The sequence below is a fragment of the Jatropha curcas genome, chromosome 2 (assembly GCF_041381405.1).
Source record: "Jatropha curcas cultivar XTBG-Jc1 chromosome 2, XTBG_Jcur_1.0, whole genome shotgun sequence".
Lineage (NCBI taxonomy): Eukaryota > Viridiplantae > Streptophyta > Magnoliopsida > Malpighiales > Euphorbiaceae > Jatropha > Jatropha curcas.
In genome coordinates, this window is record NC_143152.1 from 5,202,254 (window position 1) to 5,228,833 (window position 26,580).

At 30.2% G+C, this 26,580-nt stretch overlaps 3 protein-coding genes across 6 annotated transcripts; all 3 read right to left on the reverse strand.

Moving 5' to 3' along the window:
• Positions 1-87: 87 nt before the first annotated feature.
• Positions 88-1,753, reverse strand: LOC105635786 (dihydroneopterin aldolase 2). The gene is made up of 3 exons (XM_012218888.4): positions 1,511-1,753; positions 1,081-1,284; positions 88-580 (listed from the first exon to the last, which is right to left on the reverse strand). The coding sequence occupies exons 2-3, from the start codon at positions 1,275-1,277 to the stop codon at positions 376-378; spliced, it is 402 nt and encodes a 133-aa protein (XP_012074278.1). The 5' UTR covers positions 1,278-1,284; positions 1,511-1,753; the 3' UTR covers positions 88-375.
• Positions 1,754-4,961: 3,208 nt separating this feature from the next.
• LOC105635787 (protein YABBY 6) lies at positions 4,962-8,085 on the reverse strand. Of its 2 annotated transcripts, none has more exons than XM_012218891.4 (6): positions 7,927-8,085; positions 6,607-6,735; positions 6,403-6,520; positions 6,210-6,258; positions 5,988-6,063; positions 4,962-5,284 (listed from the first exon to the last, which is right to left on the reverse strand). In XM_012218891.4, the coding sequence occupies exons 1-6, from the start codon at positions 7,996-7,998 to the stop codon at positions 5,240-5,242; spliced, it is 489 nt and encodes a 162-aa protein (XP_012074281.1). In that variant the 5' UTR covers positions 7,999-8,085; the 3' UTR covers positions 4,962-5,239. The 2 variants fall into 2 exon arrangements, with proteins under 2 accessions (XP_012074281.1, XP_089573972.1); XM_089717846.1 differs by having other exon boundaries at positions 6,210-6,261.
• Positions 8,086-11,090: 3,005 nt separating this feature from the next.
• Positions 11,091-18,969, reverse strand: LOC105635788 (ubiquitin carboxyl-terminal hydrolase 8). 3 transcript variants are annotated; one of them, XM_012218892.4, is made up of 13 exons: positions 18,599-18,967; positions 17,935-18,135; positions 15,860-16,007; positions 15,502-15,558; positions 15,311-15,403; positions 14,747-15,100; positions 14,519-14,659; positions 14,194-14,364; positions 13,624-13,881; positions 13,018-13,166; positions 12,383-12,928; positions 11,991-12,264; positions 11,091-11,585 (listed from the first exon to the last, which is right to left on the reverse strand). In XM_012218892.4, the coding sequence occupies exons 1-13, from the start codon at positions 18,913-18,915 to the stop codon at positions 11,475-11,477; spliced, it is 2,820 nt and encodes a 939-aa protein (XP_012074282.1). In that variant the 5' UTR covers positions 18,916-18,967; the 3' UTR covers positions 11,091-11,474. The 3 variants fall into 3 exon arrangements, with proteins under 3 accessions (XP_012074282.1, XP_012074283.1, XP_020535657.1); XM_012218893.4 differs by lacking the exon at positions 15,502-15,558; XM_020679998.3 differs by lacking the exon at positions 11,091-11,585 and having other exon boundaries at positions 12,112-12,264; positions 12,348-12,928; positions 18,599-18,969.
• Positions 18,970-26,580: the final 7,611 nt, after the last annotated feature.

Sequence of the window (26,580 nt, forward strand, 5' to 3'; positions counted from 1 at the left end):
CAGTTTGTCGCTTCAGTATTCACATTGTGGTAAACATAATGGACTCAGGACCAACCTTACCAGTTTTAATGATAATTACAATAGGGATTATAAAAGATCAGTTTATTATATATTTTACAAGCCTTCAAAAAACAGAGAAAAAAAAAAAAGAAGACCTGTTTGAGTGTTTTAAGAACCACTTCATAGTGTAGCATAGAAATGGTGTTTCTTGTTGAAACAATCCAGCACATATAGAAGTTAAAACGCTAATGAAAAACAATAAACAAAAAAAAGCTCAAAAATAAAAAGTCCCAAAAACTGCCAAACTGAAAAACTGAAACTGCAGATAAAACAGAGGTTACATAGTACCAAAAACAACAAACATGTAGCAGTAATTTAGCTCGAAACATCAATACTTCTGCGTCTGAGAATCTCAACCCCCAAATAATCGAGAGGACCATGAACAGCAACATGAGGCTTCCCAACCTTTACGCGAACAGCAGATATTTGGGGGTATTTTGTCAGGGTCGTAGAAGCAATCTTGTGAGCCACTGACTCGAGAAGATTATGAGGGGCTCCTTCCACAACTTCCTTGACTATGCTGTTGGATAATCATCACAAAAATATCACATTTTTCAAATTTTTTGATGTTTGGAGCATACGAAGATTAGTTAATAGAAAAGATTTTTCTGGACAAAAGGAAACTTAACTCGTCTTAAAGGAAAATGATTTATCATTTTTAAGAACAAAAAACATTTTCTAAACATTAACAAACTTACTATAATAAAGGAGAAAAACTTATAAACACTCATTTATCAGTCCATCCATCACCAGTTATCATCATTGCCGACCACCACCAAACAACCCTAGTTCGATCACCGACAACTATCACATTTGAGCTCGATTCGACTAAATCCGGGTTGATTTTTAATATTTTGCAAGTTCAAATAGCTCACCAGCAGATTAGATCATTTACACTCTAGTGGTGAACTTTGGATAAATAGAAGCACTTATTAGGAGACATCTCCCTTATAGCTAAAACATGATATGGAAGATGATTTCATAAATGATAACTAAAGAAAGGACCAACAAACTGCTTACCGATAAATTTCAGTATAGCTAATCGTATCTGACAGCCGATCAGTTTTACCAGCTTCCCTAAGATCCATCCAGGCATCTACATCAATCAAGAACTTTTGTCCCAATGTCCTTTCTTCTGGTTTCACTCCATGAAAGCCATGGAACTTCAATCCTCTTAATATAAGTTTATCTCCCCCCATTATCTCATCGTTTTCCATCACTGACCTGCTAAATGAAAATATTCTTAGCTATCCACTTTGAATTGATGGCAAGAAAAGAGTAACATTTGGGCAAAAGATCAAATACATTGTGTGCATGCAAATTATACTAACATTTTCATACACAATAAAATCATACAAAAAGCTCCAATCCAATATAGATTATAGGTCTTGATATACGTAGTCTACAATATTTACTACATATCCAAACAAAATTGAAAGGCAATTGTCACCTCTGTAGAACTGCAAATGCCTTCAAGAACAGAAAGCTTCAGATTTGTCAAAAATGGGGAGAGAAAACGAAATTTACTTGCTAATCAAATTCTTACAGTAAATAGGTTCGTCTGGTAGTATTGAAATTTGGGTAATGGGAATAAAAGGGAAAAAAACTGAAACCTGATTGTGGGTCAGAGAGACGAGGAAGAAGACTAGAAGAGAAAAGATTCTTGGTGCTTGTAGTGCGTCACTGTGTTAGATGAGATGTGAACGTGTAAGGAAAGCATGAGAAAATGACAAAAAAAAAAAAAAAAAAAAAAAAAAAAAAGAAGGAAAGAGGCCAAAAAATTGAGAAAATGTTTAAATTAATTTTTGGTTAATAATTAATTTTATTTATATAATGTAAATAATTATTGTTTCCATAATAACATTTATTATTGTTGAGTAAATAAATGACTTTTATTAATATCTTAATAAATTAAAAGTAAAAAAAAAGGCAAAATAGTATTTGTTGACTAAATTCTTAAAATGCGTATTTTGCAAACATGCAAACAAAACGAGACAAATGGAGTATTTAACGATCCAACTTTATTTAAATATTAATGTTTTCTTTCTGTTAACAATTAAAGTGTTATTTTCTCTCAAAAATAATAATTAAAGTGTTATTTTGATATTTTTGGACTTTTTTTATGATACATAAAGCAATTAATTATTGAAAATTTGAGATTTTTTATTTATTTATTAAGTTTGAAAACTTTGAAAGTCTGAAATTCCAATATTTTCAAATCAGATTTTAGTGAAATGGAATATAATTGAAATAGAGTCATTCCCCAATCCATTTTAACCGAATATACACATATTTATTGTTAAAGAATAGCTTCCTATGGTTTAATTTTTATTATTTATTTTTATGGAAATAATTTTCTTAGAAAATAAAAAAATAAAAAGAAAAATACTTACATTAACTTATTAATATAATAAATAATGTAATTTTTATAATTAAAAAAATATCATAATAGTAATTTTTTATTTTAAGATTTTAATATGTATTCTTTCTTTATTTATAATAATAATATCAGTTTTTATCATTTTTTAACTTTATGAAAATAAATGTTATCATTATAAATCATGTGATTATCATGTTGTGATTTCTGATTTTAAAATTTTTTTATCATTTTAAAGGTAAACAATTTATTTTTATTATTTTATTATTTTTGCCAAAAGTAGAGCAAATCAAACATAAAATCAAAGTTTATATTGTAAAAATTTAATTCAAAATCAATTTAAGTAGCCAATGAAAATTAAGGGATCAAATACAAATTCATCATTTCCCTCTCATAAAAAAAAGTTATTTTCTTATAAAATATTTTTGTGCATAAATTGTTTTTTGGGTTTGAATGTTTAAGCCCATATGTGAGTTGGGCTGGGGATTTTGGGCCGGTAAGGATGGTGGGCACCAGGCAGTATCAACAGAGAGTGTGAGTCTAGTTACAACTTATTTTCTTTCTCTAATTTTGTTATGCATTTTTGAAGATAAAAGAAAAATACCATTGTGTGGAGTTTTTAGCTTTTTTATTTTTATTTTTATTGGTTAAAATATCAAATTTAAAGTTAAAATTTTTATGTAGTGTTCAAGTCTCACTAACCATTAATTTAAGTTTTTTTATTGAATAATTTTTTTTAACATGGTATTGGAGTCTGTTCATGTATTTCTTAATGTGTGGTTTGTTGTGATTGCTAGAGTCTAATACATTTGTCAATCTAGTGATTATACATATGTTAGTTAGTAAGAAGACTTAGCACGTGTTTTAATTTAATTACTCATTAGCTTAAAGTTTATATTGAATAGTATTTATAATCACAAAAAAAAAAAAATTGTTTTAACTTGTTCAAAATTGCAAAATTTATCCTAAATTAATCTTAAATTATTTAGGTTTAATTGGACAATTTTGAGAGTTTTATTATTAATATTTTTTTTAGTTTTCCTATCAATTGGTCAAAGACCAATCATACAAAATCATAAATCCTTAAAATAGGATAAAATGGACCTTTTTTTTAAGGATAAATTTGACTTATTATATGTATATATATATATACTCTACACTTACTTTCCAAGTCTAGACAATTGTTGACTTAAACATCAAAAGAGTGTAATTAATTACCTTAAATCACGTAAAAGGTAATTCTCTTAATTCGGTATATAGTTCCATATGTGATTCTTAATCTAAAACCATATGATAAAATCTCTAATCTTTCATCATATTATCATTTTTTTTTTTATCTGGTTTGTATCTGATATTCATGCCCCATCAAAAAGTGATATCCATTTAAAACCTTCATTACAGTGATTCAAGGTTTGATATGATACAATACTTAATCTTTTGTATTTTTTTGGCAAATAAGATAGAATAGTTAACCTTTATTATTGGGCTATTCATATTAAAGTTTTAGAATGGTTAGTGATGGAATAGTTAGTAAGAAATTGATTGAGCGATGATCTAAATAGGGGTAACGCTCGGTCAAAGAGTCATTCAATTATGTAATTAATGATCAAAATTATCGCTTGATATTTATAATTGAGATTCATGCTCGGCATTTACTCTTTCAATTAAAATAAGAAAGATATTATAAATACTTGTATCTCAATAGCATTAGAGGACACATTACAATTAACATCAACTTCTGATATTCTTTGAACTTAAATATTTTACTTCTATAAGATAGTTTGTCCAAAATCATAGGACAATGATTGGTTACTGCTTTCCCTCCCATAGGAATCACATAAGAAGAAATGCCCATTAATCCGGGGGTTTTTGGAATGCTTGCCTTTGCTTGTTCTAAGTTTGATGTCTTCTTTCAAGATTCTTATCTATCTTGTCTTTATATTTAATATTTAATGCATTTTGTTTTCCTTTTTTTTTTTTTTTTTTTTGTCAGTAGTAATTGTGATGTTTGCTTGACAAAGAACCGTTTGTTTCCAATCAATTAATTTACGGATCCCAATATTTTTTGTTAGCAGCTCAGGTGTTCAGACCTGAAATTTTGAAATTGACCCATCAGCAACATTTACAGACAATCTTTGATGATTTATCAATTAGCATAAACCTTAACCCACAAAACAGTTGGGGTCATCAATAGAAAGTTTGTTAATTATATTAAAAAAAAAAAAATCAGCAATTTTAGTCACAATAAAAGATTTTAAGAGATTTTCAGAGGATAAAGACAATTTAATTTAAATAAAAATCAAAGAATAAAATGTAACAAGACATTCATAATTTGAGTACTAAAATAATGAGTAAGAATCAAATTAAGAGCATTTTATGACAAATTAAATTATAATTAACCTTGTTAATTTTCAAACAAGGTTGCATGTTCATGTTATAATTATGAACCAATTTCCAAATTAACTCTTTAATCCCACGTTCTAATTGATTTACAAACAAGAAACCTTTGAAGTAAAACATCAAATAAAGAAATTCACAGTCGATACTCAAAAGACAGTTAACAATTACAACATAAGTTTGAAAAATAATAACAGATTACATTTATAAGATTCATAGAAGAAAATTATGATGATACAACAAGATAATCTGAACAGCTTATACCTACAATTGGTACAGTTTTTAGGGCACCGAAAACAGTAAATAAACTAGAATTGAACTCACACCACATATAAATAGAAACTCAAATGCATGCAGCCATTATTTAGTTCCTTGACACTGTGTGTTGTGTCCTTCTTCATACTCCTATTTCAGTGTTAACCCAAATTGGGTGTGAGGGAGATGTGCCCACTGCATTATTATAAAGAAATATATATGGTGTCATATTATTGTTCTTAATTTCTTTAAATAATGTAATTTATTATATATAAAGATCAAGAAGAAACTCTTTTGAATTACTCTTATCTAGCTTATAAAATTACTCTACATCCTCGTATATCAGCAGAGGAAATAAACTTATATGATTCAATCCAAGCAGGAAGTGTAAACAAAGGGAAAAAGAAAACTTCATTGACACAAATAAAGAATCTAAAATTTAGATGTTAATTCAGGTAGAAAATACAATATTTAGTTCAAAACCTAATCAGAACTTAATGTATATATGAGATTTAGGGTTTAAATTCCTGACCTGCACATATCATAAAGACAGACTTTAACCAATTACAAACCATAACTAAAAGTTTTTAACTGCTTATTTTATATGGAAACTTGCTAACCTAATATCCAGGTGTGCGTCTTCTACTTTCTGATGACATTGCCCGGTAAAGAGTAACTCAAGCAAGACAAGTTTAACTCATTTTTTCATTTCTATTATAAATTAAAATTTTAGTGTCTGAACCTATAGAATTGCTTTTCTTTTTTTGAACCTTGATTCGTCGTTAGATCGTACATCCACTTACACTGGGTTATGCTTTAATTTGCCCGTAAAATTTACATCTAATTTATAAAAAAGAAGAAAAATAAAGAAAGGAAAATGAAAAATTAAGCAACATACATTTTTTGCTGCAGTGCTAAAAGCTTCTCTATGGCTAATCTTAGGATTGTTTGCCTTTATCCTTCGAATCTCTTCCCTACAATACGAGCATAGAACATATTTATGTGCACATTTACACACATGATCACACAAAATTTTTGGTGCAACAGACAATCATTGACACAGAAATACATATTAGTTCCATCTAATTGAAAGCCAAATCTTGAATAATATAATACTCACTTGATAAATTTATTGTATGCTGAAGGAGGACGTTGTCTTTTCCCTATGGCTGCTTAATTGATTAAATATATCGAGTGTAATTAGGGTTAATTAGTTTCATTTCTTAAATAAAGACTTTGAAAATTAACGCATATTATTAAAAACTTAAATTAAAATTCAAGATTTTTTTAAGTAGTGTTCTTGATATTTTTACCATGTGCAGAAAGTGTTCTTGATCTTTCACTTTGTGATGGAAAGACTAATACAGAAACTTCATTGTCCTTTGATGACAAAGAACGCTCATTTAAATCTTGATGTAGGACGTTTTGCTTCTGCAAAAATTCATAATTAATACATTATATAAGAGTTTAAATATATATATATATATCTATATACACACACACACTCTTATACTTACATGAACATTTTGGAGATGATGATGAGTGGTAGTCTGTTGCATAGCAGTTGTGTTCAAAGATAATAAATTAGAACAATGTCCACACTTAACTGTTACAACGTTGCACACGATGTTGTTTGGAACATTCACCTGAATAGCAAACTGAAATTATTAAAGTATCCAAAAATGATGTGATCAAGACTGATTGTATAAATTGAATTTTAAACAAACATGAAAGCCACAATACTAACAACTATGGCCAATTTGTTTACAGAAAACTGAGAACCTGACCCATAAATGTACACTCAAAGCAAAATTAAAGATAATATGACTGTCAATTCGCATTTAAAATAAAATTAAAGATAAAATTACCAATGAAAGTAATTACATATACACAAACAATGAGAGTAAGTATATAATCAAACACTAGAAGTGCCTGAAGATATGTTGAATCTTGGACAAAGAGATTGTTCTCACTGGAGCTATATGCATATAATTATGTAAAAGTATTTGACAGAAATCACGATTCCACTATATTTCAGTGCGTCTGACACTCTTAGGCAATGAAATGTAAAAAGTAAGGGAAAGAAAAGGACATAACCAACATAGAAAACCAGCAAGCAATGAGCAGATCTCTGAAACATAGCTATGAATAAAGAGATGAATCCATCAAAAGATTATCTTTACTGCTTTTCTTGTTTCATTCTGCCATGAAATCTATGTATCCACAATTTCTTTCCTTTTTCCTTTTTTTTTATAAAGAAAAAAAGGAAAAAACATAAATTAAAATTAAAGCAACGTATATGAAAATGAAGCTTCATAAAAGATTACATATAAGACTTTGTTAAGGAAAGATAAAGTAAAGAATTTGTGCATGTCAAGATCTATTCTTTTGGCAGTTTTCTTCAGAAGAATATAGAAAAAAGGCCTTCAAAGCCAGATGTATATATAGCTCATATAAGAAACCCTAGATTTTTAGACACAGTTCAGTGTCTTGGGATCTGGCAATATATAGTAATCTGTTGTAGATAGTGAAGAATAAATCTGAATTTTAATTATTGAACTAAATTATATACATGGGTTCGTTAAAATATTTCCATAACTTTCAAGAAAAAGCTAATTTAATTAGATTTTGATATGTCAGCAGAAATCACTTGAAAGGTTTGAGTTGTGAGTAATAAAAGAAGAAGTTCATAAATCTAAACTTGGAACTTTTGCAAGTAAATGAAAATTGAAAAGCCTTCAAGTAAGAAACTTAAAATATAAATGGATCAAGTTAGGCTAAAGAGTATAGTAAATCAAGAATACACGACAGATAAAACTAAAATAATTTAATAATACCGCTAAATTTGTGTTGCAGAAGTTGCAGTGCACATAACAGAAGCATTCAGAAGAAATATTTTCCAGAGACATTCTAAAGCAAATCACAAGATTAAATATGACAGTTCCAGAGTTGGGGAGAGAGAGAGAGATAAGAGTGCTATATTTATAAAGAAACAACGTGTTCTTGTTTTTTTGACAGAGGCAGTTTTTATTTTTATTTTTTTATTTAATGTAATCTTTTAAATGATTGGAACTTGGAAGTAGGAAAGGAATTCATTAATAATATCAAAGTTTGAAGCATTGCAAATGTTTACGTAGACAAGACATAGAAGTTACTGTCATATGATAGTAATTAATAAATCTTCTAACAAATGAATCTTTTAAATAATATTATTAATATTAGATTTTTTTATTTAAAAATAATATCTTGTGAATGGTTATTAGTTCTTTATTTGATCTGAATAACATCTATATTTAAATGTGTTTTTTAAAAAATTTATTACACATACATGAATGAATTCTAATCACTATATGTCAATAAAGAATAATTACTCGAATCCATTAGCAAAAAAATTCATGTTCGCAAATTAATATAACTAATATCTAAAATCTCCAAATCATAATTTTTTTTTTCTTTGAGATAACTAATGCTAAAATCCTCACTGTAAAAGAGAGAAAAACTTTAAAATTGGAGATAACAATCGCAATTAAAACGAAGAATAAACATATTTATATATTAAAAAAAATATATCTAACTTATTGATGCAAATAAAGCAAAGAAGTCAATCAAAGGCTACCGCTAATAGCCCAAATTAAAAAAAAAAAAAAAATGAAATTGGAACTAGAAAACTAGAGTGTTTTGTTTAACTTCACTTACTAATTGATGCAAACGTAACCATATAAGATTTATAATTTTGGTTTATCAATTTCATGAAAGAGGTTGATTTTGAGATACCGGTCGATGAAGTTTTTTTTTTTTTTTTTTTTTAAATTACCGGTATCCAGATTCTATTATCAGAGACCCCCTTAATTCGGCTCGAGGCTTAGTCATAGTTAAGACTTTTCGCTTTTTCTTGCGAATATGTTTAGTAGAGATCAAATCCGAAAGCTCTTTACACATGTTCCGTTTGTATTGCTAATTGAGTCACAGCCCGCAGGTCAAATTATTATTTATTAGAGAAACGTAACTATGATAAATAGAATGAGTGGTGGGAATCTTCAACCTCTATTTCAAGGAAGTGGGGTTTCCTTTTTCTAATAAAAGAGAAAGAGAAGAAGAAGAAGAGGTGTGCGCACTAAAGAGGAATGAATTATCAACATCAACAATAACTAAATTTCGATCCAAAATTTTGAATTAATTTATTTTGACAGATATCTATTGTGAGAAATAAACTATTTCTTGGAATTAAACTATAAAACCATATTTATGCATTTTTTAAATTCATGTATTAATAATTTGTCTTTAACAAGATCTGATTGGTAAATCTAAAATTATTCATAAAACATTACTGTCTAATTTTATCATTAATGATTTAATCTTTTTTTTTCAACCATTTAATTTTTATCAGCTATTTCATTTAATTATAATTATGTAGTATGGTCATGGAGTAACCCTTACGAATCATTATTTTCCTTTTCCTTTTCACTCAAAAAAAAAAAAAAAAAAAAATCTTACGAGTTGATTGCATTCAAATAAAGAAAGTACCATGTTATGCATACTAAAACATAATTTAACGGAAAGTGCATGTGCAATCTTACAATACATAAAATGTTCGAACTCTCCTTCTTCAGTACTCAAAGAAAAAAAAAGAGAGAGAGAGAAAGAAAGAAAGCACCATGTTAGGAGAAATTTGCAAATAGAAGTCCCCAATTGCCTTTAGTGCAAACCTAAAAATGAAACTAATTAAGATGCATTTCTCTGATTGTTAATTACCTTGACAGATCTCAAAATTTAAAAATAGAAAAAAAAAAAAGAAAAAAAAAAGGAGAAACAGGTTACGCAAGTTGCATATGATATGATAGTTCATAGCTCTGTGGGTTCAACTGTTTCAATGGATCAAACCCGAGCCCTATATATGCAGATGCACTAGTCTTTTTCTAGCTCCACCATGTACTATTACAGTAAAAAACTTCGCTCAGGCTGCGTAGACCGCATTTGACGATAACTTTTTAAGTAATTTTTATTTTATAATGATGTGTTTTAAGTGATGCTGTATATAAGAAATAATCAACGTAGTATATATTCCTTATTTACTCTACAGTAATTATTTAATACAGTTACTACTCCATACCACTTAACGGATATGATTTTACAAATTTTCAAATTTTTTACCAAAATTACTTGCTTTTTCAATATCATTGTTTTATTATTATTATTATTATTATGGAACATAACCGGAATAGGAATAAAAAATTTTACATAGCGGACTCTTAATTAGTTTAGCTCTCATGGTCTGTGATTATATCACTGTTTTATTTTCTTTTTTGTTTAGATAAGAAAAAAGACTAAATATATGAATTTTTTACTCATGCACCACCTTACGAGTAAAAGAATATTATTATGGCCTCAAGATTATGAATTTTAGTAATGTTCAACACCTCTTTGCATCAAATAACATTTTTTTTGGTGTTTTTGGCTTTTCTTTATAAAAAATTGATTTTTTTTTTCCGTGTTTTTGGTTTTTCTGTACAAAGAATTGATTTGATACATCGATTTAATACGTTGACAGTACAACTTTTTAAAACAATAATTTTTATATACTTTAACTATTTTATAAATATTGAATTTTATAAATTAAAATATTCAATAAAATAATTTTACAAATAATAATATTTAAAAATATAATTTAATAAATTAAAGTGATTAAAATTTTAAATCAGTTGTGTCCTAAAGCAAATATATATAAAAAAAGTGCAATAGAAGAAAGGAAAGAGAAAAAAGCAAAAAGGCAGACTCGTACCCTCGTCTGTGCAACTTGTCGTTATTACCCAATATAGGTAACATTTGAGACCCACTAAGGACTAGGTACGAACAAATCCTGTGCTATCGGTTCGGGTATATATCACCATGCTTTCTTCACAAGCTCATAATTAAATTCGGAAAATCTCATGTACGTATATCAACTTTATCAAAGATTAAATTTTAATCACACAAGCTTGAAACCCAAAAGGCCAACCCTAAGTAAACCAACCACAAGTCCAGCTATATCATATTTCCTTTTCCAAAAATAAGTTAATCCAGAGTAATCACTGAAACAATATATGCATTCAAAGTAGAGGGGAAATTAACTTGCCCCATTTGCCAAAAATTTGTCTCTCTCATTCTTCACCTGAAAATATATACATGTAAGGTAAAGTTACTTTGATCAATTTGTAATAAAATTTCCTTCTTTCACCAGCAGATTCCTTCCAGAAACTGTACAATAACCCATATGTATGTGCCTTGACCAATTCCAATCTGTGAGCAAAAGGTTGATGATGCTTCAACAAAAAGAAAAAGCAAAGCCATTTCTGTGGCAGTATTGGCCTTCCCCAGATTTATCTAACCAAGACAGATATATACAATATCAAGTAAATCTTCTATAGAAGAGGACGTAAGCCGCAGATGTTTTGATCCTGTCCTCACTAACAGGAGAGACATTGTCGTCATCATACTCATACCACCTCCCATGGCCATGCTGCATATAAACAGAGAACTTTTGAGTTAAACAGTACTTTTCTGCAAGTATTTAAATTTGTAATAATACCATATCTTGAGACTTATTTGCTTATTCTAAATCAACCGCATGCACAAACATTTAATTCCACACACCACAAGACATGAAATTATTAGCATCAATCATGAACAATTCGCCAAAAGCCCCAGAAATAAAAATGTCACTACAAAGAAAAGATGTGCTCAGATTCGTAGCAGCAAAACCCATTCATCTCAAGTACTGGATCAGTTGTTCCATGCTTGTATTTCTAAAATGCATAGAACTTATGAAGAAGCCATGTCAAATGGATGAGGAAAACATTAATATTTAAAAAATACTAAATTGATCAAAGCCTTGGTTGGATAAAAAAAAAGCATCAATGCTTACATTAATAAATGCAGTATAATGACCACCGCCCATGCCTCCATAATGATTACTTATTGCATACAGCTGATAACAATTGGACAACCGGCCATCTTCATGAGAAATGTAAGTTGAAAGATCAAAATGCTCAACAGGGAAGTCAACATATGTTTCCAACTTGTTCTTAATGATTCGACTATATGAGAACCTCTTTAAATGAACAACCAATATCTCAGGTAGTCTCCAAAGATCTAACTTTTTACTAGCTTGCCGTGGCTTTTTACAACTGGGACAGTACCTAAAATTAGATATTGAAACATCCATAATCAGAGACAGCAAGAGAACATGATTCATTTGACAATTACAGATAATATTTTTTACCCCTAAATTCCAAGTGTAGAAGGGAACACACTAACCACATATCTTCTGGTCCTAAAGGTTCTTCCTTCAAAAATGCTTCAAGGCATTTATACAAAGAAACAGACTCCTGAGGCCTCCTTGTGTACAACTGTGGCTTAAAAACCTCTGGCAGAGAGCTTAGAATGCATGTATCATACTTTTCCATCATCTTCTCAGACCAGAAAGCATGAACTTCTAATTTATTGGAAAGTTTTGAGACCAGTAATGGCTTATTCATCTTTATCTCTGTTGCTCCGCAATAATCTCTGATGCAGAATTGAAAATCAGTACTGAAATCTGGGTCATCATCTGTTTCACCGTCTGAGACTGCATTACTACCTGAAACAGTAGGGCTAGGGACTTCTTCCATTGCAGAAGCTTCATCAGCTGCAGCTCCCAAATCATGATCATTTAATTCATCATCAGAGGACATCAGAAATGGATTGAGCAGTTTCAGAAACAGTTTACAGAGATCAAAGCCGTTCGAAATATTAGACAATCTTGCTACAAGAGGAATGCCAAACAACTTCCTACTCGGCACTGCTTTCTCCAATTCAGAAGGCCTAAAACCAAAAGTCAAATAAAAGAGTAAATAAGCGAAAGAAATGGCAGAAATACAAAAAGATTATACTAAAGATCTCAATCAGTTTACTTGTCCATGACTTCATGCAAAAACACAACTAAGGGAGATGTGTCATTATTTCTGGGTAACCGATAAGCAACAAGTTTGTCATCATCTCTGATCAGAGCTAACGAATCAGATGGCTCCTCCAGGAAACGAAAAACTTTATTCCTGTATATCTACACACCACTTAGTCAGTTCAGAGCTCAAGATGATTCACGAAAAGAGTAATACATATGCAAATTCTAAATCCAAACATACATCCATACAAAATCTAAATTGCCAACCTACTTTATCAACTAAAAATAAAATGAGAGCATCCATATTAAATCTTCTGAAATAAAGGGAAAATAAAAAGCACTGGAGATATCTAAATGACAGATATAATATAGATATACAAGTTCACTTGGCTAAAGAAACAATGCCTTGATTGAGCATTGGCAATTAAGTATGTTTTCAAGATTAGTTTTTGAGTTTTGTTTCAGGTAATTCAGTGCATTTCATTAGAAAAAATTTTGCAAAGCAAAAATATATAATTTTATATGTCAGTTTATGATAATGGTAAATATAGTCTAGAGCTCATGCCACTAGCAGAGTGGCAGTCAGAATATTTAAGAACATAATGTAGAAGCATACCTCAGCAACTAACAGCCTTTCATCATTTCTCAAGGAACATGCAGTGCTTAAGGCCTCAATAAGATCCTTCAACCTTCCACATTTTGGCACAGATACAGTAATAGGATAAGGCAAGGTAAAGCCGTCAGTGCTCACCACTGTCAAAGTCATTGTTCGCATGCTTGTTGAAGGTAAAGGCAGCGATAGGTACATAAATGGATCAAATGTAACAGACTTCTTCTTGCAATTGGGGCAAACCAACGTTGAACGATATTGACCCTATAATGTTGATAAAAGAATAAAATCAACTCTGGAGGAAAAAAAAAAAAAGGAGATTCACCCTCAACTAATTTCGAGAAAAACAACAACAAACAAATATCAATTAAACATTCAATCACAAATAGCCAAAGTATTAAAGAAATTCATATTTTAAGAATTAGAGATCCTACTGGCACTTCTGGCTCTATCCATGAAGACTTTGACAATGGTTAATGACTTAATGTGTATCACTGAAATGACTAACAGAGGACTAGAGAATTAAAAGAGGTTCAGCCTGTAAAACACAGCACTCTTATAAAACAGAGGACTCACCTGAAATAAATCAACTATGATGGAGTCATTGCGAGCCAGATGATTCTTCCAATATTCATCTGCCACTTCTTTGTCTGGACGGTCCTCTGCATCTTTAACTTCTATGTAAGGCTTGCATTTCACGCGATTCAAATCTTCATGAAGTCCATCCAACAAAAAGGCAAGAAATTCCTGCATGCACAGACGCGGAGACACGTGAGAGTTTTAAAAACCAAAAGACATCTAAGAAGTGAATTTTTCCACATGAAACAAAATTGAAAATTAACCACTAGCAGAAGATGAATCAGGAGCCAGAACTGCACTTGAATCCACTAGTAATACTAACTTGAGAATCATGCTGGTTATAACCACTGAATTGAGGAGCAAAGTTAGAAAGTTTTAGCTTGAACATTCTAGGTGCAACTGGGTTTGATCCTGGAGCCCAAAGCTTCCTTAGCAAGTCTCCAAATGCCAAAGCAAGCTCACCCTGGACATGAAGCAGGCATTTGTTAAAAAAGGTTGAGCAATGTAAAGGAAGCAAAAAATATAAGATGGCAAGTGCATTGTCACGCACATTCAACCCTAGTGGATTTTCACGATTTATTTCTTTTTTGTAATCTCCTAGAAAATAATCAACTAGCTTCGGAGTGTGAGCCAAGCACTGAATTGCGCTATTCATAAAACATGTATTCCCAAGATTCTGTAGTCCTGTCAAACCCAAGAGACCAACTTTTCCATAGCCATAACCAGAAAATGATGCGCTTGCTGGTGTTGAACAAGAGCTAATGTGATCACTGCTTCCATTCATTTTAACTGAACCAATGCTGAAGGAACTATCTCTCTCATCATATTCTGTTAACTCATCTATCTTGATATTTCTACCTTTCATGGAATTTGGAAATCCATGAATTAGGAGTTCAAGGGGAATCTGCACATATAATATGCATCACAAGGTCAGATAAACAAAAGAACAGCAACTGCTAGACATGGCAGTTGTACATAACAGAGACCATTGAAGTATTAAAGGTTACCTACCATCTTCTTCAAGAAAGTTCAGACCCAAAAACCAAAAATAGAAAAAATACAAGTAAAACGTGAAATTGAACAAAATAAATATAGTGATTAGTAAATCACTCACCTCTTCACTTTGTCCCATAGAGCCATTTGGCAAGTTAATCCTATCATTCACGAAGAACTGGGTTGTTTGCCCTGAGATGTCCCAAATTTGCAACTGCGCAACAGATGAACTGAATGACAAAATTCTTTTGGCCCAAAAACATAAAAGTATTTCTTCGAGGGAGACTAAATAATCCTCAATAAACCAATCACCTCAGCCCCTGGAATAAAAACTTTGCAGGTTCTCATGTAGAAATCAAGCATATTGTCCTGGGAATTGCAGTATATTGTCAAATACATACACAAAAGAGTTCAGCATCAATATCTGAACTAATATATATATGTTTTTCAGTTATTGCACTAAAAGTTAAATATATACAGAAAATATAATTAATCTGACAGCCATGGCATCGAGGCCTCACGGAATTTTATCCTCTAAAGGCCTCTTAAGTCCCAATTACTACCAATTGTGCTATGTGTATGCAGCTCATTAACCAATCATTGTTCGACATCAGCTTTAATAATAAAATGACAGCAAGTGCAAGAGAAAAAGGCCCAGGAAATAGTTTACCTTTAAACTGATTTTCACAATCAAAGAATTTGTTTCCCAGGAGACTGAAAGCCTGATTTGTATGGGAAAGACATCTTCTGAATTACCGACACCTCCTGCAAGCAAAGGGTTATGAACTTCCTTCGCTGCTACTTTAGAATCACTATGCCTGTACGAGTTGAACAAATCAATGCAAAATAGGGAGTTATTAACTCCAAAAGGAACTCTGTTTTGCTTTAAATTGCAACAGTGCCATCTCTAGAACATTATAAAACTATGAATGCCTTTGACACCTTTGTAAGGACAAAAAGATACAATTAACCATGACAATATAGACAAAAGAGGACTTCTACAATTTCATATCATTTAGATTTCCTTGAGCTACTAATTACACAAAAATTTCCCCGCTGCACTTTGATTCTACTAATATTGGTCATTCAGGATTCCTTAAATCCATATGAAATGCGTAACTAACATTAATCTTATCATGAAAAATTAAAATGTTTCGAATGTTCAAAAATTTATAATTTCAACAGGATTTCTATTTATTTTATGAATTCTTTATAACAGTTTGATCTTATCCCCATTAAGAAATATTATCATTGGAAAACGTATAGATAATATGTTATGGATACGGCAATGTAACAGATATTCGCATCAATCTGATAATGAATATTGATTATGTTTTAAACATTTAATAATTTTAATTTTAATCAAAGCTTTCTCCAGTATAATAACCACCACATGTAATCCTTTATCCTACTCTCCATATAAACTGTTCACAAAATAACTATCTAGCTCTTGTAGCTGATCTTCCATGGTCCATAGGTGCAATAACATGAATCAACAGATATGATCGTTCATATAACCCAGGGTCATTCATTCATTTCCCCATCATGCCACCTTTCCTCCTTGAAATTTTCATATAAAGAATTAAGATCACAAAAACAAATTTGTAGACCCTATGGAATCTTTTCATGCTGAAGAATGTCGCTAACTAGCCATGACTTTGTCTTTTAGTTTGTGAGCAGTCATTGCTCATTGAATTCTTTGCGCAAGGACTATTTTTCATGGTTAGAATTCTGTGCTTATACATCATTCAAGCCTATTGAGAGGGACCACAAGGGTTTCTTGCTGCTCACTTAGCCTTAAACAGCAGGCTTCAAATAAATCAGGAAATTCACATCACATTCGCCTTATTTCAGCAGATACCAACCACTCTCATTTCTCCCATTGCATACAACTCTCCTAGCAAGGCCAAGTAGCATAGACCATTTCATATAATGGTTTAATTATATTATCACACAAAATATCCAAGTTCGATCATTTACAATAGGTGCTGTGAGCTTACACAGTCCCCAATATCTGCTATGGTCTTATTAGTCAAAGCAGAAATAATGATAGACTAGTAATTCAGTTAACAGAAAATATCAAAGCAGAACCCTTTGCAAAAGGGCAAAAAGCATCTATTGTGACATCTGTCAAGAATGAAAATCAGAAACTCATCAATTATTCCATGCTTAAGCAAAAAAGTATGTTCTAACAACAGCATAGTATAGTTTTCTTTTGTTGGTTCATTGGGGTGTAAGGCCTTGGTATTGAACTCATGCCAGGTAAGTATTCTTTGGTGTAACAACAAAAATATGATATTTTCTCACAAGATAATCAGATTTCACCATATAATCACAATCTAATTGTAAGGTTTTAAACCACAGCACTTTTCAAAGACCTTAATTGGGAAATATGTCACACAATGAAATAACGATCTAAGTCTGTCTTGTCTTTCCCTTTCAACCTCGTATGCCTAAGTTCTACATGGAAACATGTGACCAATCAAGTTTTCTATTAATCCGAGATGCCGCATGCAGCAATAAGTTTTACTAAATAATATTATATTACTTTCCAACTCATAAATTTATTTTCAGACAACATCTTCCCTAAAGCATTATGGCTTAGTAACAGCAACCTACAAAGCCCCAAACTGGCAACTTCACATGCTTGACCATGAGGCGTTGCAAATCATAACAATAATTAACTCATAGGATTAAAAAACACTGGTGGAATGTGTTACAGTAACATAAATCAATTCCCCTCACCATTTCAGTGCCTGCAACCACATTGTACCAGATAGCAAAGCATATTCATGCCACGAAAATATTTCCTTACTATTATCACTCTTCCTGTAATCGTCTACCTTCCTTAAATCCAGAAGAAGACCCACCCCACCAACTTCTCTTGCTGACACATCATACAACACTCCCGTTTCATTAGCACCAATTTGGGTCTGCCGCCACCACCTGAAAATTGGTATAAACATAACAGAAATGCATAAACATTCCATTTTCAATTTGCAAAACAAATCAACATAGCTATAAGGTTACGCGCTCAATCACTGCCAAGACACTGTTTAAGAAAACAACAGAACAACCCAAGTAAGATACAATTTTCTTCCACCAAGTCTCTTAAATATTAAATAAATAACCGCATTGAACACCATAACATTATATTCCTCCCAAAATTCCACCAATAATGCAGTTCATTATCAATCCACCGATAACAAATTAAATCTATTAATACTGGTAAACATACTTTACTATAGGGCTCGAAACAAACTAAGCATGCATGCAACTTCACAAATGAAATCCAGTTAAGCACTCAATCGTTAAAAGAAAATGAAATTCCATGTTCATTTCCTTCCGCTTGCTTTCTTCAGCCGCCAAACACGAAAGGAAAAAACAAGTAAAGCCGGAATCGACCAACCTGTAGGGAACCAAGTAAAGCTTTTCGACGTCATTGTCGTCATCGTCAACAAAGAGACGGAGGTGGCGGTTGTTGGCGGTAGAGTTAGTAGAACGATGGTCCAATTCGAGGTCGAGGAACTTATCCTCGGAGGTGGAGGGGAAAAATTCATCGTCCATGATGGAGGGGAACAAAGCTAGGGTTTTAAAGAAGAAAACGCGAGCGATAGATTTGCAGACACGAATTGTAGAGAGAGAAAAATTAGCTAACTTTAGAGAGAGAGAACGGGTAGATTTGGTGATTACCGAGAGACGAAGATTCTCTGAGAGACGGCTCATAGAGGAGGAGACGACATCTATTATTGGGTTTGTGTGTATTTGTGCGTGAGAGGTGCGTGCGATTATAATTAAAAAACCTGTCTTTTTTCTCCTAAAATCATCACTTACGATCCTTGTAGTTCCGGATACCGGATAGTTTTTTATCCAACAAAAAATCAACATTTTCTATTTTATTTTTATTAAAAATTAAAACTCATAAAAAAAAATATACAAATTGATAATGCAATAGATATCCACACACATGACACCCTTATCTATAAAATTATAATTATAAGAATTTTATAAAGTCGTGATAATTTATTTAATCCGTTTAATTTCCACGAATTAATCTATATATCTATAGTGTATACACCAAAAAAAAATATATTTTTTAAATATTACTTAATTGTTAAGTTTGAAGTATTATTTATTGAAATTTTTTTAAAAAAAAGAAAAATCAAAATGTGTTTTCAATTATTTTCTAGTAAGACTTAGTTAGAAAGTTTAATTTAGGCCGCTTTACAAAATTAATTATTTTAATAAGTGTTAGTTATTTTGATAGTTGTCACTGTTTTATCAAACTCTAAATACTATAGAATTGTTGCACAACCGGCATAGCATATGTCTGGAATTTAAGGTTGTTATATTATACATTTCATCTTTACAAATGTTAAAAATAATTTTATGCCTCTTAAAAAAGAATAATTTTATGTATTTTGTATTTGAAAATTTTATTTCTTTATATAAATGTTTTAAGAATAATTTGATATAATTTAAGATTTTAAATTAAAATATCTAAAATTAAATACTATAAAAAAAACTTAGTTATAAAAAATTTTAAAAAATGATAATAAATTGAAGGTAGTAAATACTAAATTTAGAAAAATAGTTTGTGCAGTTCATTTAGAAGTGTAATTTTATTTTATTGCTTTAAAATTTGTATACCTTTAACTATAACCTTCTAGAGTTTTGATCATAGGGGAGGGAATTAGCATTTATGGAGAACAGAGGAGTGCGTTCGAGTCACGCTCTGAAAGCGAAACTGGGGGAGGTGGATTCTGTAGATGGTTCTAGCCTTCTGGTTCGTTGTTCTTTTCCAATTCCACATAGACTTGGCTTGAATAGATGGTTGACACGTGACTATACAGAGGTTAAAAGGCCAACGTAGATGTTGGATAGTTGGAGTCATGGCCCACCACGTAGCTTTTTTGCAATTGCTTGTTTTATACCCTTATTTTATCCTTACAATCCAGGCCTTCGTGGCATTATCCAGATTTTAGTGTCATTTTCATTATTTGAGAATATAAATTTATACCTTAACATTTGGAAAGCCAAATAAAAAAAGAAAAAAAAAATGAGTGTCTAATTTTAACATTTGAAAAGCTAAAATTTAAATTTTCAGGGCCAATGCATAAATTTTTTTATTGTAACCGTTTTTCTTTTTAAATTTTTCAAAAGACTTATTATATATCTTAACTTACATTTTTTGTAACTGTTACGCTCATTATTTGACGAGACACGGAAGTATGAAATATAACCATTCTAACGTGGCAAATGAAATAGACAAATGTGCATGTTTGGTACCATGGTAGATTCCAACTGTACAATTTGAAACACTTAAATGTTAAGTGGTCTTTTCCCTCCATGTTATTGGTTTGATGGAAAGGATAAAAGACTGATTATCATTCACCAAAATCTTCCCTACAGTTTTATTGACAAGAAACTTCATCTCTGACATAAACTTGGGCCTCCATTTTCACCTTAGAAGCATAGAAGAGAGTTTGTTGTTGTGAACCTGAATTGGGGATAATAACCCCAGCCCATATGTTTAATGGGCCTATGAAAATCCAACTCCAGCAAGCCCAAATGATCCCAACCCAACTAATGATTTGTCCTTTTTTTTTTTTTTTTTTTTGGTAACAACTAAAAACAATAAGCTAAAAAGGTTGTTTAATTGATAATTTATATATATGAATGTTTTTGAATTTAAATCCCTTATTAGGGATGGAATATCCTTCATCTAGAATGAGTTGAATTATGAGTCCCTGCCCCATGTAATAATAATGGACATGTCATATGTGATTATGTTGTTGCTGTTCTTGTCTTCCTGTATGTAAAATGGGCTACCCAAAGATTTTATTTCTTTTGTGATATTTGAAAATCATACAACAATTTCCATTGATGTAACGCAATTGACTTAAACTGTGTTGTATGGTCTTGATTCTTTTCAGATTCTTGCGCATGTGCATTGATTTTGTTTTTCTTTTTTTCCTTTCAAATTTTGTTTTCTTCCATATATGCCATGAACTTAGCTTGAAGACTAATGTATCATAGTCAAAATCAATAATTAAGTCCATCCATCATTACTTGGATCAATTTATCCAGAAATCCCAGAACTTTATAATATTTTATATATACATTCATGCATTAATATGGTGGTCATTAAAATTTAAACTTTAAACCTCTTATATTATAAGACATATATTAGTTTATTAAGATTGTGTTCCGGGTAACTTTTTAAGTAGCTTTTAACGTTTTGTCTAACGTTATTTTTTATAATATTCAGTAACATAGCGTTTGAACTATCTTTTAGATGTTAAGGTAGTGTTTTATAAAAGATTAACCCATGTAATGTTTTGCTTTTAATATTTTATAAAAAGCTACTCATACAGCTAACAACTATTAAAACAACTAATTTTGCGAAACCTAAATTATGAAAAATTCTTAGATAGACTCGGTCTCCCATGTCAATTATATATCCACCCAATTAAATAAAATCACATTAATAGCTTGTTTTTTTCCCTTCCACATGAGTAACTCCTAAACCAAGCAACTAGGTTTTCTATCTCTAATCAAATGGAAAATGTAAAAGAATTAACAGAGAATAAGTAAAAAAATAAGTTGCTGATGTGACTTTATTTTATTGAGTGGGTCTATAGCTGACGTGGTGGACGGACCGAATCTACCTAAGAATTTCTACTAAATTACTATTTCATTCAACTATTAATCAACTACTTTTATGTCTTCAAATATAAATTACAATCAATAAGCCAGTACTTCTTATTATATTAGTAGCAAATATAGATGGAGTGTAATTGAGTCTAAAACTCAATAATCATGTTCCTCGTTCGATTCCATTTCCCTTTGGGAGGCAACAATAGGCAATTAGGCAGTGAATAGCACATGCTTTGTTCACCCCTTTCACAAACCTACCACTTTTCATTTGTTTGCCCTATCTTTTCCATGACCATTGTGTATGTTCCACTTTTGGATGGTATATGAACTTGGAAGACAATTTATGTAGGAGAAGAAGCTTGTCATGAATTGCATTAATGTCTCTTTAATAAAAATGCATGCTTCTGCAAATTTCTAGAACCAAATTTGTCCTCTGCCACCTTCTTAACAACTAAATTATAACAATTCATGGAAAGAAAATCTAACTACATCAACCATCATTTAATAATTTATAGAAAGAAAATCTAAAATAAGTTATTACTAGATTCTTAAACATTAAAGAGGGAGACTTATAATTGGTGAGGATCGGATTTTAGCACTCACCCATTGATCTCATTTTATTATTAGGATAGTGCAAATTAACACTATGGCAAAATTCAATCGAATTCTATATTTTAAGTGTGTGGTTAAAAAAATTAGAATTCTAAATTCCAAAATTTTAATTTGTAAAAAATTATTATAATTAAATCCAATTTTGAAGAGATGAATAATCTAATTTATTAAAATAATCTTAGAAAATGGAGTTTTTTGGGTTCAACTTTTTATATATGAGATTCACATTTCATTGCACGTTAGAAAAATGGTTAAGTGCATAAATTTTACTTCTATCATTTACGTAAAAAATTTTGAGACGCTCTGAATTTTTTTTTTTTTTATCAATTAAACACTTCAATGTGTAAAATTATTTCATTAATATAATCAAATTTATTATTAAACACTTATTGGATAGTTGAAAATTATAAAATTTATTGTTCTAAAAGTTGTATTAACACATCAAATTAATATTTTGCATATAAAAGTGAAAAACACTAAAAAATTATTATTACATATAAAAGTTAAGATATTATCAAAATTCGCAACTTCAATGGTATAATAGGTCTCTAACAAAGTTTAAGATATTAAAATTTTTTAATAAAGTACAAAAGTGAATATATGCATCTAGTCTTTAAAAAACACAATGAAAAGATACCAACATGAAAAATTATTCTTAATCAAATAAGTGCATTAACTAATAGAGAATATAATGTTCATTGATCATAACCCCCATGTAGTATTAGACATTTGCCCAATTCATATGAAGAGGACATTTGCCTGGACCCGAGGTGGAGATTAAGAACTATGTCTATCCGCTAGTCAGTTATAAGGGCTGAACACCGCCCCGATATTAAAAAAAGAAAAAGAAAAGAAAGAAAAAGAGAGAATATACTTGGACATAAAACTATATATGAGCTTTATTAGGCAAATCAAAACTTATACGAGTTTGATTAGACAAATGCATAAATCAAGAGTGGTTGTACTTGGTTTTGAATGAAATAGGAAAAGGCAAATGCACTAACTTTACTTTAATTGTATATATATGGTGGAGCTTTGATATGGCAAATGGTGCCCTAATGTTTGGCCTACAATTGTAGCAAATGAAAGAAATACGTGTCTATGTGTTCATGGGATCCCTTCAAACTCCTAACCAAGGTGGAATGTATGTGTGGTGTGGCCCTATTAGCCATTCTAGCTCCCCACTAATATTGCCTCTAATTATGGCTTCCATTTCAAGGTCAAAAATCCCACCACCTTCTCCTGTTTGTCAACCCATTTTAAAATATTAACCACAAATGAGAAACATAGTGAAGAAATATAGCCACAAAATCATTATGTAAGTTGATCATTTCCAGCCATAATTTCCCCCCAACAAAAAAATCTTCACATTCTCGCAAGAGCAGCAAATAAAAAAAAAAAAAAAATCGAATCACACCATTTGTACAGTACGTATCATAAAAAAATATATATATTTCATAAAATTTGATTGAATCCAGTTGTTGATGTAGTTGTGAATGTAGTTGTTGTATCTAATGTAAAATAAGGATAATATTAGAAAAATATCGTTTATTACTCTTTAAAATATTTTAAATGACTTATATTTTGAGATAAAATAATCACCCGAAAAGACTTATATTTTGGGATAAAGAGAATACTTTTTAAACAAAAGAAATAAATAATTTAATGAGGTTAAATATCATATATACCAAAAAAGAGAAACGAATTACAATTATGACCAAACCTGAATGACAAAATAGTTATTTCCCCTAAAAACTATCAAGATTTGAATCATCATCTTTGACATTACAAAGCAAACCAAACTATTAATATAACGTTTTCTTAATTTACGTAAATTAATTAAGCCTGTCAATATTTTTTATTATATTTTGAGAATTTTGTATTTTGTCAATATTTTGAGCTTGTTTTGCAAAACCAAATAATTATAATCACAGAAAATTGAAATCATAGAGCTGAGCAATATTCCCTTTGCTTAAAGGAATATTGTGTCAGGAAATTTCTATGGGACCGTTTTGCTTCAATTCAGGTTTTTTAGTTGACAGTTTCTAGCTTGTTTGCATGCAAAATGTAATCTAAGGAAGTGATTTAAGATTTGGGAACCTTATATACTGTTCCTGGAATTGTTTTTTCAGCAAAGCCAAAGTGAACAATATGCTCTACAGTCTAAAATAGAGACAACAATTTTTCTGACCGCAATCATCTAATATAGAAATAGGCTGAGCTCATAGTCGGTTTAATTTTATGTGCTAAACTAATTTTTGATGAACAAATTCTAGATCATCACAACTAATGATCTTATCTTCCAAGTTTGCTGAATAATATTTAGATTAAATCCCTTTATATTTTTATATATGTAATTATTTGATTACACATTAATTATTTTGAATGTGACAAGAATTTGAGATCTCCAATTTAAATAATTGGAAGATTAGATCGTAGAAATGGAAATTGAAGTTGTTTTAGCTATTAATTGGAATGTTTTGCTCACTCATATTCGTCAGGAAATTAATGAAAATACTGATATTTTATGGGTTTTGATTATCTTGATTATTCTCATTTGATCTTCATTGTTGGCTCTTTCATGGTAAATTAGGTATGATTTTTTTTTTAAACCAAGTTAGGTATGATTTTTTTTTTTTTTTTTTTTTTGAAATCAAGTTAGGTATGATTTATGTTTGCAATCGAGTGGTTTTTTTATTTGTTTTTTCCTTTTGTATCAAAAAATATTAACTTGTTTCAATTAAATTCATTTGCCTACCAAATTAACTTGTGGGTGTATTATAGAAAGTTAATAATTCTAAATTTTGTATTTCTTATTTGAAAAAACAAAACATTTCTTAAAAAAAAACAACTAATTATAAAAATATGGATAATTTGGTAGATATAAAAAGCCACCCAGGACTCGGTAATAAAAAAAAAGGAAAAAAAATAAGGGAAAAAGATAAATTGACACCTGTGTTATAGTCAAATTAATGTATGACATCCTTATTTTCAAAAATTAATTATAAAGTCCTTAAATTATGAATTTATTAACATTTTAGTCTTTTATCTAAAGTAGATTACCAAAGTATTAACGAAAATCACAAGAAAAGAATCAAAGTGTTAGCGGAAATAACAAATTAAAAATTTTATAGCTATTTGACTATAATTTGTGAATCAATTTCTCAGTCAATTGACGGTTAAAAGTTCTATTTTGAGTGGAAGAACTAAAGTGTTAAAATTATAAATTAGAGATCTAATAGTTAATTTTTAAAAATAGGAGCCTTCATATATTAATTTGACAAACTCATACACCAATTTATTTCTTTCCCAAAAGAATGAGGAGGAGAAAGAGAACATTGCTACAAAGGTTTGTAGTACACGTGTCTATTTCCAATTGGCTAATGTATAGAGAATATACCCCCCGTAATTTTAATTTGAAATTTTTATTGTGCAGATACAGTGCATATGCATATGGATATTGGTTGGATCGCATTCTTCTTCATGTATGTGGCTGTCCTCCAACTTTGTCCCTTTCTAATACGTTGTCTATGCATTTTGGTATTTTAAGCCACTTTTGATTTTAGAACAAGTCATTTTTAAAATAAAAAACAAAAATCATATGTAAATTAGGAATAACAAACTCTTTTGCTAACATTAAAATATTTAACTAATAGCATAAAATTATCAGTTTGGCGGTTTGAATTATGTGATCTGATTTTTTATTACATGAACAGTGAGAGATTTTAAGTTTAATTTTTTTCAATTAAAATAATTTTTATTAATTTTATAAATCAAGAGGAGAATTATTTTTTTTTTTATATAATCCAAAGTGACCCGTTAAATCTTTTAACGAATTAAAAAATATATATAAAACATTGACTATAATTGAATTGAAGGTTGTATCTCAAGTCATTATCATTTTTTTTTTCTCTAACCAATAGCATGGCTCTCAGCCACACATTGTATATTTCATAAAGGTGCACCTGATTTTAAAGTTAATTATCAAAAGTTTAGGACTTTGTTTATCTAAAAAAAGTTGATAGTGCTAGTTAATTAATTAAAATATGGTGGTGCCACGTGGGGCTTGACTATACCACTATTATTTTTTTTTCTTTTTTCTATTAATTAATACTACAA

Excerpts from the sequence above, each read along its gene's own strand:
- LOC105635788 (XM_012218892.4), bottom strand. The coding sequence starts at position 18,915 with ATGAGCCGTCTCTCAGAGAATCTTCGTCTCTCGGTAATCACCAAATCT. Across the intron at positions 14,660-14,746 it reads AAAATCCACTAGGGTTGAAT|GGTGAGCTTGCTTTGGCATT; the intron begins GTGCGTGACAAT and ends CTTCATGTCCAG. Across the intron at positions 12,265-12,382 it reads TTAGGACCAGAAGATATGTG|GTACTGTCCCAGTTGTAAAA; the intron begins GTTAGTGTGTTC and ends ATCTAATTTTAG.
- LOC105635787 (XM_089717846.1), bottom strand. The coding sequence starts at position 7,998 with ATGTCTCTGGAAAATATTTCTTCTGAATGCTTCTGTTATGTGCACTGC. Across the intron at positions 6,521-6,606 it reads ATCATCTCCAAAATGTTCAT|AAGCAAAACGTCCTACATCA; the intron begins GTAAGTATAAGA and ends GAATTTTTGCAG. Across the intron at positions 6,064-6,209 it reads GCATACAATAAATTTATCAA|GGAAGAGATTCGAAGGATAA; the intron begins GTGAGTATTATA and ends CTCGTATTGTAG.
- LOC105635786 (XM_012218888.4), bottom strand. The coding sequence starts at position 1,277 with ATGGAAAACGATGAGATAATGGGGGGAGATAAACTTATATTAAGAGGA. Across the intron at positions 581-1,080 it reads AGCTATACTGAAATTTATCG|CATAGTCAAGGAAGTTGTGG; the intron begins GTAAGCAGTTTG and ends ATTATCCAACAG.